Source organism: Sinocyclocheilus anshuiensis, unplaced genomic scaffold (assembly GCF_001515605.1).
Source record: "Sinocyclocheilus anshuiensis isolate Anshui unplaced genomic scaffold, SAMN03320099.WGS_v1.1 scaffold447, whole genome shotgun sequence".
Lineage (NCBI taxonomy): Eukaryota > Metazoa > Chordata > Actinopteri > Cypriniformes > Cyprinidae > Sinocyclocheilus > Sinocyclocheilus anshuiensis.
In genome coordinates, this window is record NW_015552615.1 from 2,963,206 (window position 1) to 2,983,734 (window position 20,529).

Genomic DNA, 20,529 nt, shown 5'->3' on the forward strand with positions numbered 1-20,529 from the left:
TTTTGGGCAGTGTAGAGTAGCACTTGTTGTTTGTCATTTCTCCGATCATAAATGCAGACATGGTTTTATGTTTTTGCGGCGCGATGCAACGCAACGCGTAAAAAGACAGTATAAGTCATTACAATAAGTAATTATGTCCCCACTGGATGCAACAAATGCCTCGTTTGTAATGGGTTTTAATGTTTTTGTCTCTTCGCTCCGGCCGGGACACGGCATCAACAGTATGTGAGGGGCGTAACATTTCCGTCTCACGCTTGAGGCATTCGGCCAATCACAACGCATTGGATAGCTGGCCAATCACAGCACACCTCGCTTTTTCAGACCTATGAGCTTTGTAAAAATCGACACGTTTCAAAAAGGCGGGGCATAGAGGAGAAACAATAATGTACAGTATGTGGAAAATAATGTTTTTTTTACTTTAAACTGCATAAACACATTTCATTACACCAAATACACAAAATAATGTTCTTTTTAGCAGCATCATATGACCCCTTTAATAAAAATACAACTGTTCATTGTTGGTTAATTTTAGTTCAGCTTTTGATTTTAAAAATGTATTTTTAAATGTTGAAATTAACTAAGATAATAATAAATGCTTTAGAAGTATTTTTATTGTTAGTTCATGTTAACTAATGTAGTTAACTAATATAATCAAATGGAAAATTACTCTGAAGTCTTGCCTAATTTTAGTTTTAAATAAATTTATGTAGCGACACAGTTGATATTTTCTACAAAACTAAAAATCTGAAATTCCAAAAGTCTAAAGAAGTTGAGAAACATATTCTCATTTCCTCCCTATACGCCCCCAAAGGGCAAGTGTTGATTATAGTGTACTAAACTTCTACTAGTCAGTATTCCTAATCATAGCAGTAAAACATAAAATCCCGGTGAGAAATCCATTGGGGAAGGTTTTATTGCATCCATAGTGGTGGCTTGAGGGAACATTTTCACTGCAGTGACTCCATAAAGTGTACCCAGTTTGAGCTGGAAGTTATTGTAAAATGCTGATCTTAAACAGGAATAGCTGATAGATTTGACATTTTAATGGCCATTTGTCAGTGTTAAAAATCAAAAGCCTTAGAGATCCTTCAAAATGCATCTTGTAACTGAGAGAGTTAGTTTTTCTCAAACGCGTTTTGTTTTGTATTAACCTTCCAATGAGTTTGTAACCTGCTTTTGTCAACATATTGTTTATATGCACTGTCTGTATACACCCATGTGTTTATGCCAGTGTTTTATATAGCTCTAATGCCAGATATGTTTCCATATTCTGTTACAAGCTGCATACTGTTAAAGAGACCCCACAGACTACAGATGAAGAGGTGGGGGCCTTGACCAAACTGATTGAAGCCATGGGCTTCACCGGACCCCTCAAATACAACAAATGGGTAAAGAAACAACCTCTAAATCTAGTGTTACAAAACAATTTTCTTTTAAATCGAGCCCGTTTTATATTGATGTCACCCATTTATCACAATTTTTCATAAAAACTGACACATGTGGGTTATATTTCATGCCAAAACCAAGTGATTTTTTTAAATTTTTTTGCTTAAATATTATGAATATTTTTTTTTGCATTTAGCCCCCTTTATTTTTATAATTTCGTTCATTATTAATTCTTATTATTCTCATTACTGCATTGCCAAAAATGGTTTGCATTTCTGTAATATGGAAAAAATATGATATTTACCGTAATTGAAATATTGAGGTTATTTAAATTTTAAAGTAGTTCTAGGCTAATATAATAAAACAAAATGCATTATTTTATTCCAGTAATGAGAATATAGTGAGAGTCACCTTTGAGAATAATGATTTGTAAAAAAATACTCAAAAAATGTCCGGACACATTGCATTATAGAGATTTTGGTTGGGCGTTTTGCTTAATTATCATAAAAATGTCACTATGGAGAAAACTGCAATAGTCCTTAAAAATTGAATTTATTTTTTTAATAATAGATCTAAAAATATGCTTATTTTTATGCTATATAGGATATTAAAAAACATTTATTTGTATTTGGGTCAAAGACGAAAAAGGGTTTAAGCATAAAAACAATAAGTGTAATACTGCTTTAAATTGTTCTTGTTTTTCCCAAAATTTTTTTTAAACATTTTCTGTTTAATTCAATTGTAATTTTGTTTTTCTGAGCAAAAAATAAATATCATACATTTTCCCCTGATTTACAGAAGAGACCCACTAAAATGTCATTCAGTGTAACAATCTTGTCAGGCATATTTACAACAAAAATCAATTTATGACATATTAAAAGTCTAATTACTTTCACCCCAAATACTAATTAGTTGTTATTTTACATTTTTACAGTTTGCCACTATCCTAGGTTTTGCCCATTTGTCAGTAAGAATTTTTTACTCATTTAAAACACAATAAAATTGAATATGCTCCCTTATTCTTTTATATATTTTAATATGTACACGTCAGAATAAGCATGTTGTTTGAATTTTTACATAAATATTGTGTTACACTGAATGACAATGTAACATTATTTCAACCAAATTTGGACATTTTATTCTCCAAAAGCTTATTTGAAACCTTAAAAGTAGACACTTTGCTTTACATTTAATGTGCTTTCTATGGACATAAAATCACTTTTGTACATTTCTTTTGATGAGGACATCTTAATGTCTTTGATCCATTTATATGTTTATTTCTTTTTAATTTTGGGGTGAAATATGAACGTCTTGAAAATCCTCAACCAGATTTTTTGCATCTACAATTGAATTTGGTAGTTTACTGGCACCGTCTTAGGTTGAATTTCCAGCCTCCACACCCCTCAAACAGCTCGACTTTGAAGTAGACACTGTCACATTTTGGTGCTGTAATGATGACTTCATCTCGTGCCGCTACCTGTTTTGTGTTTTCAAAAGCAGGGGCCACATTTTGTGAAATCTGAGATGACCTTCCATGCTAGAGTCATCAGCATCACACGGCTGTCTAAAACTTCAGCATGTCTGCTTCATTTTGGGGCACATGTTTGGCTCGGTAGACCGGACTGAAAATGTGAACACTGCCGTGTCGTGGCCAATTTAATCAGTTTCTGCTTTTGATCACACCGGATTGAGTGGCTTTTTGATCATTTGTGTCACAAATATCTCTCTTCTTTTGCAGAAAATTAAGATAGCAGCCTTGCGCATGTACACATGCTGTGTAGAAAGAATCAACTATGACGAGTTTTTTGAAAGTAAGTATTTTTGGTCCTGAATCTTTTTGTTTTTTACACTCAGACCGTATTATGGCCTTATGAGTCTTATGTCATGCTCATTTAAATTTTCTGAAGAACTCCTAAACACCCCTCACTTTATCCGAAATGTTGAAATGAGCGTAAAGGGACCTTTTCAGCAGCACCTGAAAGATTTATGTGGCACTTTACAGCTGTGTTATGTTGTTTTCTTTAGCTGAGGAAAAAACAGGTGTAAACCCAATAGTGGTTTTGGAATCGGAGCCCAAGTTTGCATTGGTTTGGCTACGTGTTGTGTTTTCTCGTTCTCTCTTATGATGTCCTGTACTCCCTCTCTTTCTCCCAGAGTGCTCTCTCCCCGACACACTCAACTCCTGGTTCTTGGTGGCACAGCTCCACGTTTGGTGAGTTTTTGGATGCAGTTTTGGGACATTGTGTCATGCAAATTCTAAATCCTGTATTGGTTATTCATGTAAAGCATCGAGTTGATTAATATTCATCTTCTAAGTGGATTGCAAATGGTGTTTTAATAGACCTATTCATTCTGAAGAGTGCAATGATACTCTTTGAAATTTAGTGACAACAAAGCAAACAAATCAACTCTTAGACCTTTTTTCAACAGAGATTGCAATAATTTTGTGTGTGTTTGTGCTTTTAAACACTCGTTCTGGTTTTAAAACATTGTTTTATAAACTTTTTTTTTTTATGTTTCCCAGAATTCTGTAATTTTAGAATAGTTTTTTATCAAATTCTGACTTTTTTTTTTTTAATTCTGCAATTTTCCTAATTTTCAGGATTGCCAGAATTAATAATTATATGCAGATTGTTTATTCTCTATTGTCTTTCCTTAGTTGATTAGTTACATAGAAGTAGTGTAGATTTTTTAAATATTTCTGAATTTTTTGTATATTTCTTCATTTGTTTAAAAATGTATCTACATCCAGATTTTTTGGGACTTTCTCTATTGTTTTGGCTTATTTAATTAGTGATCTAGAACTGTACATTTAAAAAATATATATATTTCTACATTTGTCATTCTACATTTGTCTAAAATTTTTCCAAAAATCCATCATTTAAATTTAAAATTCAGTATGGACATTACTACAAATGTCATTATTTAATAAAGTATTTAATTAATACTTCAATCAAATTTTGAATTCTATATGGATGTTTCTACAAATCTCATTGAAGTATTTAATTAATCTTTAAATTTAATCACCAAAGTCACCTATGCCAAAGCACAGGTGTTCAGGATTGGCTGATCTTATGAAAAAATGTGATATCGTCAGAATGAGACTTATGATTAATGGTGGCGGTTTGGTGCCAACACTCTGTACACTTCCAGCTAAAGGCACATAGTGTTTGTGCGTGCAGCCGTGCATCTGCATGATGACTAACTGTGTTTGTGCAGAGAAACATGGTCTGGGAAAACTCAACCAGTCATTCATTCATGCATACACACACACTCACACCTTCTTATCTCCTACAGTATTTGTAAAGGAGTAGTTCACAAATGTAAAAATGGAGGGAAAACAATGCCATGTGACAGTGTTTGTGAAAAAAAATTTGATTTGGCCTTCAGATTGTAAAAAAGAGATTCTATGGTAATCAGCAGCAGGCCACAGATGCTGTCTGTTTAACCTAGACTATTCCTTTAGTTTCCTGGTTATGCAGATCCTGATAGAGCATAGCGTAACACAGGCACTCGGCTTGTCAGGCTGTGTTGAGTCAGCGCTCTGCTCTACTCTGCTCTGACAGGATGTGTCTGGTCCGGATGCGGCAGGAAGGCAGAGCTGGGGAGTACATGTGCCGTTACATCGTCCACTCCATGTGGGAGGATGTGGAGCAGAGGAGCAAGATTATGGGAGTGAGTAGATGTGTTTTTGAAAACTGCCTCTTTTGAAACACCTTGCCATTAGTATTTTGTGATTTTTGTGTTTTGCAATGCATAATAGTGATAGTCTATCATCTGTCAGCTTGATATTTGGCCATTTTGAGATCATCACTGACCGATAATAGTGGTCGACCGATATATCGCCTCGGCCGATCTTTGGCGTTTTTCAAATATCGGCATCGGCCGATAAGTTTTTCTGTTTGGCCAATGCATTTGGCGGTGCGGAGAGCGGCAGCGCCTCCCTCTTGTTCGCTGTCGTCGTTCAGTTCAGTTAAACAAAGGAATTAAAAGGTATACAAAAAAGTATTATGACGATTGCTTTAATATTATTAGTAATAGATATTTTCAAATGATTTCAAATTTCTTAAATATTAATTTAATTAAATTATATCGGCTTTATATCGGCCATCGGCCACCCTGCTTTCCAAGATATCGGCATCGGCTGTAAAAAAACCCATATCGGTCGACCACTAACCGATAACCATGCTTGCTTGACCAGTAAACCATAGTGTCAGTTTGCAAGATCTTATCAATAGAGCTTAAAGGGTTAGTTCACCCAAAAATGAAAATTAGGTAGGTCTCTTGAAGCATCTTGGAGACGTTGCCACAGTTCTTCTGGATTGAGTCTGTCTCAGTTTGTTCTGTTTCTTCATGTCATTCCAGACAGACTGGATGATGATCAGGGGTGCTTTTTCCAAAAGCAAGTATGGTCGCAAGTTCCGTCGTTGCTAATAGAATTCAGTGGAACTAACGACCATAGTTAGCTAACGATGGTTTTGGGAAACGCACCCCAGATCAGATCTCTGTGTGGAGCACTGGCTGTTATGCAAACAAAAATCTCTCTGGATTATTACAATTAATGGCAAAATGAATGTTTGGAAATGTAAATTGATATTTCCAAACACAGACTTTCTGAATGTGAATGCATTAGATATGTGCATTAGCACACTTTCTGAGCTAAATATGTCACAAAAATACATTTTACATGATAATACAATAGACCTATGGTTGAAAATGAAGATTCAAATTAGCATGATGTACTTTTGTGGTTGTGGAACATGTTCGGTATTTATAAATGCATTGCGTTTACCATAAACTGACTTCTCAACCATTTGGTAGAGGACAATTCCAAGAAAGAAACTGCAGGGTAGAGGTCTTCTCGGGTCCTAAAATCTGTACCTGACCCAAATCGACCCGAATCACTTCTTACCCGAACCCGGCGTGCATAAATAATTTTTTTTTAAAGAAAAACCCGACCCGAGACGGACCTGATAAAATTAGACCTGAGTCCGACTGGAACTGACGGCATTTATTTTCGAACCTGACTGGACCTGAATATAATAGTGTAAATCCCGGTGTCCTGCTGACTGATTTGGCCGCTGCTCCATTACTTTCATTTCATTATTTACTTCTGTAGTATTACTGTTACCTGCCTGATGGATACAAGTTCAGCATTCAATTGTGACCAGTGGATTGGAAAAATAAACATGACAGCTCGATAAAAATGAAATCGATAGCCTAAGAAATCATGGATTCGCTAGTGTTGTCTGCAACACTATTTACCTCATCTCCGGCGAAAGACTTCTGTGGCTTTTCCTGATGGATCTCATATATATATAAGATGGATTTCTGTGTGCGAGGTTACAAACGTTTATTGCTTTTCTATGCGCATTTCCCAAAAGAACACGAACGCACAAGTACGCATCCAGGACAGTTGAAAAGAATTTGGGTCTTATCGGACCTATTTGGAAAAAGCACATTTATTTTAAATGACCAGAGACCCGAGGTTTTCGTATCCAAGTGGACCCGTGAAAACCTATACTGCATGGTCTGTTAAAAAAAAGGATTATTTCTATTATTGCCCCAACTAAATAATGATGAGGACTTTGTGCAAAGTGATGAAGTACACTTGTGTGAACATGAGGAGAACTGACTTCATATATTCACTAAAAATCACCAAAACACAAAACATCAAAAAATTACAAAGAAAACAATGTTTGTGAAGAGAAAAGATCCTGCGTCATTCGTTTCTAGATGCCAGTTGATTTGATATATCTGACATTCTGACAATTTTACGTGTTCAAATACTGTTTGAGGTCAGAGCCTATCAGTCTCATGAATCAAGTACTAAGTACTTTCTGCAACAGATAGTTTGTCTGCCAAATGTTGTAGCTTGTGAAATGACTGATGATCAGGTCTGTTGTTTGGATATGTTGAAAATAGTGAAATACAGTAAAATACTGCCTCTCACACTCACACACACACACACACTCAGATTTTAGGATGTAATTACTATGCTCTACAGACTGTGGAGGCATTTGGAGCCGATCACTGTCCAGCGGAGTAGCAAAAGGTGTTTAAATCTCTGCGAGGTCAGTAAAGATGACATGTTTCTGCTGCGCAGAGAGTGCGCATATATATGTGTGTGTGTGTGTCTGAGAGGAAGCCAACGCAAGGCGCCTTAGGGGAACTGCTGTCAGAAAGGGTGGGAACAAGACTTCAGCCCAGCTGTGAAAACAGAAATCTCTCTCTCTTTCCCCACACTTCTCTTTGTTGACATCCCCCCATCTCTTCTACCTTCCGTCTTAATCTTAATAGTAGGACTGAATTAGTATTGCTTTAAAGAACCAGAGCAACTCGGTCCGGATCTGTGCATGTCAAATATATATAGCACATAACATATAGCATTATATTGCATAACACCGTGAACTAGTTAACATGAACCAGATCATACCAGCGGCGGCTAATCAGTCACCACGACCTTATGGATATGCCAGAGCATGCGAAGGCTGGTCGCAAGCCAGCCGTTGACAGATTTCTTTTGACTGTCAGCTAGAGTATTAGCAGTACTGAGTCGTCGAGTAGTTTATTTATCCGAGGGAACAGCTCTTTGGTTTTCTTTAGCTTAGGATAGAGAAAGCTTTGTTCTCTGAGAGAGAGATAAACGAAAACCTCAAAGCTCCTGGTAAACAAAATGTTGTGCGTTGTGTGTTTAGTTTTGTTGGTGTGGCAAAATGCATGGTAGATTTGTTGAGCCTTTCACATTTAATGTTAATCCAGGGTTGGTAGTTAATCCTGAGTAGTCAGAAGAGTTTGATTTGTGAGGTCAACGGGGTTATCAGGACATTTTGGTTTTTTTTATCATTTTTGAAGTGCTGCATGACCTCATTAGCTGTTAGATAGTTTGCAAAATAAAATCAGTGTAAAAAAAATTTAATTTACTGTTTGCAGCCATGGGCATTTGACTGTTTGCATTTACATTTAATCATTTATCCAAAGCAGTTTACAAAAAGCAACAAAAACAAATTGTCACAGAGCCAACAATATTCGCAACATATAATGCAGGGTTTATTATAAAACAAGGAGTTAGGAAGAAAGCTCGAAAAATAACAATAGAAAAAAAATGTATTTCCTCTTGCATTTTGTCTTTTTTATTTTATTTTATTTTAAGTCATTTTTAGAGGTTAGTAATTAAACCTGCAGGTTGGTGACTAGTCAACTACTTTATTTAGACTTTTAATATATATTTTTAGAGCTGATACTTTAATTTGTATCCTCCTGACAGTGAGCTACTTAATTTTACACAGTTTATTTTTATTTTTTTAAATTGATCTTATCCTATTAAGCACTGTTTCTAAAGCCAAACATGTTCATGCGGACATCTTTGTTGTGTTGCCCATTGTTTTGTTTTTTCCATTGTTCATTTATTTTAATATTTTGTAGTGTCCTGCCATGAGCACAGTGTTTTTAAGATGCTGTTTAAAGTTAACTTGCATTAAACTTAACTTGTGTAACTTGTATTAAATGTGTCTTTAAACCCCTGCATTATGCTCTATCCTGGTACGCTCCATCTATTGTAGATTCTCTGAACACATTGGAAACATGAAAATTCTGAAATCATATTGAAAAAATTCAAATTCTAATTAATCGACTATATGCCCAGGCAACTAATTAACAAGTTGATTTTGTAAATATGCAGTCGAGACAAGATGATAAACACAATATGCACATTCATCTGTATTTATAACTACTTCTCGTCCATCTGTGAAACTGTCAGCATGTTTGTCTTGAAGCAGTGTTTCCCAACCCTGGTCCTGGTGTGCCAGAAGTACACTGCATATTTTGTATGCCTCTCTAATCAAACACACCTGATTCAACTCATCAGCTCCTTAGTAGCAACTCCAAGACCTGAAATGGATGTGTCAGATTAGGAAGACATCCAAAATGCGTACCGTTAGGGGTTTAGGACACACTGTTTTAAAGCAATAGTTCACTAAAGTATTAACATTTTCATAATTTATGTCATTCCAAACCAGTTTGACTATAATTCTTCTGTGGAGCACAAAAGTAAAATGTTTTTTGGTTGATGTGCTGGTTGGATTCTCGTTACAATTACATTGAATTTTCACAGGGCACTTAAGTTTAAATATCAAGAAAGATGCAAAAGCTCAATGAAATAACCATAAAGTAGAAATGAGGGTTAGCAAATGATGACCGGATTATCATTTTGAGTGGACTGTCCCTTTTTGTGTCATACTACCTTGTGCTAGGTTTGATAATTGACATCAACCTTGGTTAAGTATAGTGTGAAAAGACATTTTAATGTGATTGACCTCTCTTCCCATCTCACTGAGCAAGAAGCTTTAAAGGGTTAGTTCACCCAAAAATGAAAATTAGGATGTGTTTTACTCACCCCAGAGCCATCCTAGGTGTATATGACTTTCTTCTTTCAGACGAATCCAGTCGGAGTTATATTAAAAATTGTCCTGGCTATTCCAAGCTCTATCATTGCAGTCTCTCCATTTTCTCACGAGGACTTTTAACATAATCCTCTCATTTTTCAGGTGCTCTGTTCAGCCAGTAAGATTTTACAAGCTTATTATCAATTTAACATTGGAATTGCAGTGAGTGTATTAATAATAAGGCTAAAATTTAAGGCCAGATGAAATTTGGGCTCCTAAAGTTGCCCCCTAGCTAGGAATGTCAAACTCATTTTATGTCATGGACCAAAATGGCATATTATGCAGGTTTTTTTTATTTATTATTATTTGGTAAAACTCTGTGTACCCGTGTAGAGACCATAAACGTGTTGTTCTGGTTCATGCCATAAATGATTTATACTATAGGTAAAATGAAAAGGAGCATGTGGAATGTATTAATTGGTCATCAGCATCCTTTAGATTTCATATACATACAAAATTAGAGATTATTAGGAATATATTAATAATGATATTGACAGGAAAAAGCGAGAACCACGCTCTTTTTTTTTCTTTCTTTCTCCCTGATAACTGTATATTGCTGTAATAAAAAATCTTAACAAAATGTTATTAACTATGAATGACCAAGACATTGCTGAAATATTTGATTAAATATTTTCAGGATTTAAATATTGGACTCCTTATGAGCTCTGGGAGTGCATGGGTATTTATTTTCTTTTTAATGATTTTTTTTTTTTATTGAAATGTACTGACATTTTTTTGACACAAATGACATAATTTCCTCCTATTGGCCCATTTATGTATATATTCCTATAGCTGCAATTGGCTCATAAACACGCTTAAATAAACATGTTCAGTCATCAATTATGTCCAGCTGTCCTGATCAGAACTCATTCACATATCATATGAAATGAAATGTGTGTGAAATGGAAAAGGCGTTTGACTTTTGACTTGTCACTTTGCCCAGCGGCTCGCTTCCATCACGTGTATGAATTTGCTCTCAGTTTTTCGGAGCGTGTATGTTGGTTTGACGTGATTTTCAATGAGATGTGAGTGGGGTCGTGGTGTGGCACATGTTTTGGCTGCAGGTACGTTTGGGACCGAAGACATTTGACCTCTCAGTCCTGGCAGCGGCCATCGAGTGGCACCGTAGAAAAGTGACCTCATTTTCCATCACAGACTTTCTTTCTCTTGCGTTCTTGTAGGTTCTCCTGCAGAGAACATTTGCTAACATTACACATTCATTAGCAATATGGCAAAATTTTTTGGTTTGTATTTTTAGTTATACAGTTAAATTAAATAAAAAATGTTAACATGTGTTAACTAAGCCTCATTTTATTGATTATTTGTTGATTCTTTTTCAGCAATGACTTGCCGGTTTAGCTCCACCCACTTGAAATCTAATTGGTCCATTATCCTTCTCCACATAACTGCATATTAAACATCAAATATGTTCTGATTGACTGTTTTTGTGTACGTTGTGCAGTCATTTCATGATCAGTATGGCCAGACAAATAACTTGACTGTTTATTTTGATCTTTTATTTGTGCCTTATTTACAGATGTTGTGCCTAAACAAATAAAACATTAATATTTATAGATGCTATTTATTTTTTACTATTTAGATTTACTGTTAAGAGTTACTATTTATTCTGCTTCCTACTTAATGCCTTAATGCCTTGTGACTAATTTGGCAAAATGGTCTTACTTTATTTAGCCGGAAAGAAAGTTTTCAGTTTAAAAAAAAAAAAAAATTATTGCAATACAAGTTTTGAATGAATGAATAATTATTTTATTTTATTATTTTAATTTATTTTAAAAGCATTTTTCTTGTTGTTGTTGTTTTTTTGTTGTTGTTTTTTTTTTAATTCAGGGAAAGTTTGTGTAATATTACATATTGCTCTTAATATTTAGGGTTATTCCATTATCATTATGTAGTAACTTAAAGGGACAGTTTGCTAAAAATAAAAATTATATTATTTACTCACCCTAATGTTGCTTCAAATTCGTATGACTTTCTTTTGTGAAATGTTTTGAAAAATGTCTTCGAGTTTGTTTTGTCCATGCAATAAAAGCAAATGGAATCCAATGTTGTTTGGACCCCAACGTTCTTCAAAATACCATCTTTTATGTTCCACAGAAAGTCAAACAGGTTTGGAATGACATGAGAGCGAATAAACGTTGAAGTACCCCTTTAAGTTACTACATAATGAAGTGATAATGGAATAACCCTGAATATAAACCGCTTGTATTCGCTGGGAACGCCGGCTCTGTGAAGATGGGAACATGTGCGCACACTTTGACCTGATGTGGAAGTCTGTTTTCACAGGTCAGAAGTGAGGAGGTATTTCCCTTTGTGCCCAACCCGAATGCGTTATTTTTTAAGCTGTGAAAAATCGTGTGTAATCAGCGTGTCTGGCAGGTCTGTAACAGGTCCGTCCTGTTGGATCGGGATACAGTTACAGCGCTGGAAATGGAAGGACCCCCACTCACTCAATCCTCACTACGGTTAGGTTACTTCACCTAATTGTGCTAAAATACTTGGCATTTGTTCCATGTTAGACCAGCCCCACCTTGAACTTTACCTCTACACACACTGACGAGTGTGTCAGGGCGTGTGTGTGTGATTCAGGAGTTTTTCTAAGCCATAGTAATAACAGTGAAGTGAGATATGACACTAATTTGGTAGTATAGGAGCGAGATTCTGCTTCTCAAGCAAGTTTTTGGTTCCTCGGCCTGATTAGTGTGAGGGATTAAATATCCCAGCCTGGTTTTACCGTCCTGCGTCACAACACGGGAAAGGAGGATGAAGGGACGAAGATGGATGAATGGGAGGGGAGATCAGGGTGGACACTGGGAGGGAAAAATTCAAGACGGGAAGCAAGTGAAAAGAGAAAAAACCATAGTGAAGTATGTAAACGTTACTGTGCATTACTGTAGTGGTTACAAACATCTTTACTCAAGCATTGATCCATTATGGCAGTGGTTAACCTAAAATAGGGCTGGAAGTTTATTCTAAAAAGAATCTATTCTCTGATTCTGGGGCATTGGGAATCGAGTCTGTCGTTTTGATTCATTTACATGATTTGAATCTTTTGATTCTGTTCCGCAAAAGACTGCTTTAGCTTGCTAATTTGGGGTTTATAAGACTTCTTAATCAGAAATATCCATTTGACACTATCAGATGAGAACTGAAGAGTGACACTATTGAATCAACAGTGAACTAAATTGAGCTGAATAATAATGCTGTTGTCTTCTGTAGAGCTGCTTATAGCTGAATTGAATTTGTTTCATAATTGATTAACTTTGCAACACTGACACTGTAATTGAACTGAACTGAATCAACACTGAGCTCAATTAAGCTGAACAATGACACTATTGCATTCTGTAGAGATTTTTAACAGTTAAAATCGAAGTTGTTTTATTCTTGACTAATTTTGACTAAATTGAATCAACATTGAACAATACTGAGCTGAACAAAGACACTTCTGTAGAGCTGCTTAACAGTTAAAATTGAAGTTGTTTCATAATTGAATTTTGCAGCATAATTTTCCTGTTTATTACTGTGAAGCAGTTTTGAAACAATTTGCATTATATAAAGCATTATTTAAATAAATGTGAATTCACTTTTCCATTAATTCATTTGTTGACCAGTAGTTGGTGACTGGTGAATGTCTTTTTGAGTATTTTAGTAAATATTTGAATCATTCACTCAGATTCATTCAAAAAGAGTTGTTTGAATCAATCGACTTGTTCATTGATTCATTTGTTGACCAGTAGTTGGTGCCTGGTGAGTGTCTTTTTGAGTATTTCAGTAAATATTTGAACAGTTCACTCAGATTTGTTCTAAAGAATCAATTGAATCAATCGACTTTCTCATTAATTCATTTGGTGACCAGTAGTTGGCAACTGGTGAGTGTCCTTTTAAATAAATATTTGAACAGTTCACTCAGATTTGTTCTAAAGAATCAATTGAATCAATCGACTTTCTCATTAATTCATTTGGTGACCAGTAGTTGGCAACTGGTGAGTGTCCTTTTAAATAAATATTTGAACAGTTCACTCAGATTTGTTCTAAAGAATCAATTGAATCAATCGACTTTCTCATTAATTCATTTGGTGACCAGTAGTTGGCAACTGGTGAGTGTCCTTTTAAATAAATATTTGAACAGTTCACTCAGATTTGTTCTAAAGAATCAATTGAATCAATCGACTTGTTCATTTATTCATTTGGTGACGTAATTATGTCCTTTTGAGTATTTCAGTGAATATTTCAATCATTCACTCAGATTCGTTCCAAAGAGTCATTTGAATCAATCGACTTGTTCATTGATTCATTTGGTGACCAGTAGTTGTAATCATTCACTCATATTTGTTCAGTTGAGTAAATAGATTTGTAGCGTTCTCTGAAAGCAAAAGAGAATTGCTCAGAATGAACGTTCACATGCTTGCGTCGAATGTTTCGAGCTGTGGGCAGGAACACAAAGGAGAGCGAGCGTGCAGAGAAGACGGAGCGGGTAGAGGAGTTAAAGCACAGCCAGATGAGATTGATTATTTGCAGGTCTGCGTAATTATGCACAGGTGCTTTTCTGCCCCGTGCGCACACGAATACACACACGCTGTGACCCGACGCACTCCAAGCATGCAGAAAACCCGACATACAAGACTTAAGAATAAACACACTTGTTTTGAAAATCTCCCCACCCAAAACCTCCCAAGGGTTGGTGTCTGTGGCCGTTGTGCATATGTGTGTTTAGATTCATATGGAGCGAAGCACCTGGGCAGGCCCCTCGCTTCGGATCCAGTCCTGCTTTTGTTTTCGGGGTTAACATTGTTGCATTATCGTCGTATGTTTGATATTTAATGCCAAGGACTATTACAGCTCTGACTAAATGCAAAACTGTGACCTCAGTATTAGGCAGAGACTCAATCGCTCCATCACCTGTTAGCATCTAAATGATGCTTTACAAATTAAACAAAAGTCATGGTGTGAGAATCTGAGAATCTCTTTTTTTTTTTTGCTCATAGTATGACATTATTGTACTTTTCATGATCCAAAATTATCTGTTAATGGCTCATTTTTATTTTATTTTATATTTTCAATCTGTCACTAGTTATGGCAAATTGGTGTGAATATTTTGTTGTGTTTTAATTATCTAAATGATGACCAACAAAAGTCACAGTGAAGAATCTCCACTCACATTTTTTTCATTCAAGGTATGATTGTACTTCTCAATGGCTGATTTTAGGGTCCAAAATGATCTGTTAATGGCAATTTTTTTTTATTTTTGTAATTTATTGTTATTTTAGTTTTATTTATCTAGTTTTATTCCTTTTGATATTAGAATTATTTAACTTCATCAACAGAATTATTGGCCAGTGCCCATAATATCAACATCGGGAAGTTGTGAATTGTGATGAATCGTCCTGACCAATATTTCAGTTGGATACGAATTGTCCAAACTGGTGTAAATATTGTGTTTTACTTAATTTTTTCACTTGTCCTTGATGCTTTAAAAAGGTAAACAAAAGTCACAGTAAAATTTATCTTCTTATATTTCTTATTTTAGGTTAAATATGATGTGATTGTACCTTTCAGTAACTGCTTTCAGGGTCCAAAATTATCTGCTAATACAATTTAATTTAATTTTTATTTTTATTTTTGGTTTAGTTCAATTGTATTTTTTAGTTTTATTATTATTTTTAAGTTCAATTTTATTTTATTTTTAATTTAATTAATTTTAGTTGAGTTGTATTTTATTATTTTTGACAGATTTACATTTGTTTTCGACAAGGTTATTGTCCAATACCGATATCACAGCAGAAAATTGTGAATTATGATTAATTGGCCTGACCACTTTTTTTCTGTCACTAGTTATGGTGAAGTGGTCTGAATATTGCTTTTTAATTAATTGTTTCTCGTTACCTTTTTCACAGATTGATGCCATTCAAAGAAAGGAGAGCATGAAGGTGATGACGGAGACATTCTACGCTGCGCTTTTTGGTTATGATGAGGTAAGCGGTTAAGCCCAAAGTTATTGACTATTATCAGTACTAGTTTTGCATATCATAACTGTCAATCAAGTTTGGCATCTCTTCTGTATGTTTTAGGGAATTCTGTCAGACGATTGCGTTCTTGCGGCAGCGCTCTGGAGAAACATGTTCAACAGACAGTGTGAAGACCCCAGACAGCTCGAGTTGATGGTCGAATACGTCCGCAAACTGTGTGTGTGTGTGTGTGTGTGAGAATGGTCAGAGGCAATTCTCTACTCCTGTGCAAACAGAAAAGTGTGTATATACAGCTCCGACTTCCTCACACACATAAACACATTGGAGTGCTGCACGTCACCCACTCCGTCACTCAGATCAACTGGCACTGTGTTTAACAAGCAAACGCCCCCCATCTCCACCCCATAATGTGACATTCATTGGGTTCAGCATTTACTGTGTGTTTGTGGAGAGCTTTCCCTTTCACCCCTTCATGAGCCCCTCTTCAGCCTCAACAACATCCATGCTAGAGCTGCACAATTAATGAAAAACATAATCAAGATTATGATTATCATTACTGCAATTTAATTGTGAAAAGTGTCAGTAGGAGCAATCCATTTTGGTCTACCATTTACAACATGTTTTTTGGTGCAGAGTTAAAATGATGCCCGAGGGTTGGTACAGATTTCCTGATTCAGATTCATGTCTTCTTGTATTCTGAATTGATTAGTTTCTAATTCATTTGGGTATATTTCAGTTATAAAGTCTGAGGAAGGGATGGGAGTTTATGTTTGAGTAATAATGAATATAGTATTATAATAAAATAATATGTTTTGGTTGACTGGGTTCCAAAAAATACTGTAAACATGTGAAAAGTGCTAAGATCCCATTACTACAAAAGTGGACAAAAATGTGGTCTGAGTCCACTTTGAACTCCAGATGCAATGTGAATGCAAAGTTACTTTTTATTTTATTTTATTTTTAAATACTTCCACTTTTGGTTCACATGAGAGTGATATATATATATATATACTGTATATGTATGTATGTATGTATATATATATATATATATATATATACACACACACACACGTATATATATTAAATATACACTACTTTAAAAGTTTGGGTCAGTAAGATTTTTTTAAGAAAATTTAATTGAGTAAGGACACATTAAATTGATCCAAAGTGACAGTAAAGACATTTTTAATATTACAAAAGATTTCAATTTCAAATAAATGCTGTTCTTTTAAACTTTCTCTTCATCAAATAATCCTGAAAGAAATGTATCATGGTTTTCATAAAAATATTAAGCAGCACAACTGTTTTCAACATTGATAATAATAAGAAATGTTTTTTTGAGCAGCAACAGTTTCTGTTTTTTTTTTATCACAGAAATAAATTATATGTTAAAATATATTTAAATAGAAAAGAGTTATTTGAAATGATAATAATATTTCACAATATTACGGTTTTTACTGCAATTTTGATCAGATAAATGCAGTTTTAGTGAATGTAAAAGACACTTTCAAAAACATTAAAAACTCTTACCTACCCCAAACCTTTGAAAGGTAGTGTATGTAGTGTGTGAATATATATCAAATTGCAGAGCATTTGTCCAAAAACAAAAATTGCCATGATTTTTTTTATACCAAATTGCGCAGCCCAACTTCTGTCACCCACGTTTTGTCACACCGACACATCCTAGCAATTACTAGTTCTGAATCCTTTTGTAATTCAGGCGTTTGTGAAATTTCTGCAGTTTTTCTGATTCTGTGTCACATTCGTAGACAAGCTCACTCATTGGCGTGAATCTCTGAAAGATTCCTCCAGCGCACACCTTACCCTCTGGCCAGAGTGGCGTGAGACGAATGTAAACACAAACAGGAACTGTTGATCTGCCACGCCAATGTGTGTCAGTAATTTTGCTAACAATAGGCTTTTCCACCAAGACTTGAGTTCTTGAAACAAAATAAAGCAGATTGAACTGTTCTGGTTGTTTTAGGAAAAAGTGTTTCAGATTCAAATGTTTCATGGGTAACAATTTACTATGTTCAATGCTGTTAATGTATTAGGTATCATAAACTAACAGCGCACAACTATTTTTTTTACTGCCTTTATTAATCAAGGTTTGTTTAAAAATATACATATACACATTACAGTATATAAATATATATGTTTCTTTTTTGCTCAAGGTATGACATGATTGTACTTTTCCGTGTCTGGTTGCAGGGTCCAAAATGTCCTGTTAAAAGCTAATTTAATGTGTAATATTTGTTATGTATTTAATTATTTATTTTTTTAATATATTATATTTATGAATTTATATATTTTTTGTTTTTATATTTAATTTTTTTGTTCGTTTTATTTTATTTTGTCTGTTTGACAATGAGATTATTCATATATTTATTTATCTTACATTTATTTATTTTTCAAATAATTTTATGTATCTTGTTTTATTTTATTATATTTTGGGGATTATTTAATTTTGTGAAAATTAAAAACTATTTTTGTAAAATTGTAAATTATTTTTCATTTTTAATTCATAGATTCTAATATTAAATGCACCGTTTTTTTCTCATAGTGATGCTTGCCATAGTGCATGAATACAACAACCTATTACTGTCATAGTTGGTGGTAAGTGCTTTGTTTTTAGTTATTTATTTATTTGCTGAATTGGCCTGTAATAAACAGGATGTTGTATAGTCTGATGGCCATTATCCCAAAATAAGACCTGACCCTGGTCTGGGTTTATTCTGGTATGACTTGCTGACCGTATGTTGTCTCTTACTTTTTTTTTTCTGCTATAGCTCAGACTTCTTTCTTTGTTCAAAAGTCAAAAAGTATTAAACAGTTTCATGTTTTCTACTGTATATTACAATGTCAGCCTTTAGGGTTTACTTTGTGACCTTTTCCCAGTGCCTTTGTCTATCAGTGTATGAGTATCTGGAACAAAGTCCATCAAAAGCCCCCATCAAGCGCTCTCATCTTTCGTGAAAGCACACAACGATAGCTCTCCATCACTGCTGAGGCCATGAGCTCATTACAGGTGTGGGCAGGAATTTATTACGAACGAGAGCGTTTGCGAGAGGAGTGCGTTATGCTGGTGCCTGCAGGCATTCGGAGAAAAGAAAGAAAAACAACAAATAAGCGTCATCCGTCGACCCCCGAGCGTCAGGGGCCTGCTTAGCTCGGGATGGAGTGAGGAGCAGAAGGAGAGCTGGAGCGAGTGAGAAGGTGAAAAGAAAAGAAAACGGTCACAGGTGCAGCACATGAAGCATGGCAGCGACTGATGACACAGCGCAGAGAGGGACACCGTTGCCATGGCAACAGCGGCCTCTCCTGATGAAGTCACACGGTGCGCTCGCATATGTGCGCCGCTGCTTGACTGCATCGTTATTCAACGCTAATTGCTCTCGACAAACACCCGCTAGCTCTGACATCATCGTGTGTGTGTGTGTTTGACTTCCTGTTTTTAAACTCCTGCAGCATTAAGAATGCTCCACTGGCTCATTTAAAGTGTGGCAACTTTTTTCCAAGCTGAGATGTGAGTTTGAGTTTGGAAATGAAACGGACCACATGACATTTCACCCCAAATAAGCAAATTTACTCCACCTCATGTCATTCCAAACCCCTATGACTTCCTTTATTCGGTGAAATACAAAAGGAGATGGTTTGAAAAATCTTACTGTCGTTTCGTATGCATATATCATGAAAATATACAGTGACCAGGGTCTGTCGACCTCCAAAATTGACTTAAAAGTACCATAAAATATTCAGTAACATTGAGTAGTTTGGAGTTGGTAGGATTTTTTTAAAGTCTCTTCTGCTCACCAAGGCTTCATTTATTAGATCAAAAATACAGTAAAAACAGTAATATTGTGAAATATTAATGCAATTTAAAGTAACTGTTTTTTATTTGAATATATTTTAGCATGTAATTTATTCCTGTGATGCAAAGCTGAATTTTCAGCATCATTACTCCAGTCTTCAGTGTCACATGATCTTTCAGAAATCATTCTAATATGCTGATTTGCTGCTCACAAAACATTTCTGATTATTATCAATGTTGAAAACAGTTGTGCTGCTTCATATTTTTGTGGAAATCATACTTTTTCCAGGATTTTTTTGAATAAGTGTTAAAAAAACAGCATTTATTTGAAATTGAAATCTTTTGTAACATTTTTAAATGTCTTGAGTTTTGACTTTCTCTTTTGATCAATTTAATGCATTCTTGTGTATTGAACGTATAGTATCTTTTAAAAAAAATCATACTGACCACACTTTTGAACAGCAGTGTATGTCTGTGCGTTTAGCAGATGGCTCATCCAGTCAGACTTTATAGCTGAAACTGTTGAGTTTTCATCGGTTTGTAATTAGTTCCCGGGACGCTGCTCTGGTCCTGCGTTCATTAGCACAGCTGTCTTCACTGTAGCCCAGTTTAAATTAGTGTGCCTGTTTGAAACACTAGGAGGTGGATTCATTGAGGTCTGTCTTTTTACAGCCCTGTTATAGAAGTGATGTAAATTGAACCTGGATTCATTCAGGCTCGCTGTTTTTTTTGGCATTACGTCATATCTTAAAGTCTTAGCAACAACAACAACAAAAAGCTTTTGAACATTGTTATTTCCCAGGTGAATAGATACACATGCACACTTGTGGCATGTTTTCACAAGGAGAAGATGCTGTTTATTGCCACACATTTGATAATACTTTTTTTTTTTTTTTTTTTTAAC

General features: G+C 35.1%; 1 protein-coding gene across 2 annotated transcripts in view; it reads left to right on the forward strand.

The window, feature by feature from the left end:
• Positions 1-20,529, forward strand: part of LOC107666149 (ubiquinol-cytochrome-c reductase complex assembly factor 1) — a 26,129-nt gene that overhangs the window by 4,006 nt on the left and 1,594 nt on the right. Inside the window, exons 1-6 of one of the 2 annotated variants that reach the window (XM_016457325.1) lie at positions 1,240-1,388; positions 3,125-3,197; positions 3,541-3,598; positions 4,953-5,061; positions 15,743-15,820; positions 15,917-16,026. In XM_016457325.1, coding sequence (XP_016312811.1) covers positions 1,353-1,388; positions 3,125-3,197; positions 3,541-3,598; positions 4,953-5,061; positions 15,743-15,820; positions 15,917-16,026 — 464 coding nt within the window. In that variant the 5' untranslated portion in view covers positions 1,240-1,352. Of the gene's footprint in view, positions 1-1,239; positions 1,389-3,124; positions 3,198-3,540; positions 3,599-4,952; positions 5,062-15,742; positions 15,821-15,916; positions 16,027-20,529 lie in introns of those variants that run through there. The other variant, XM_016457324.1, reaches the window with a different exon arrangement.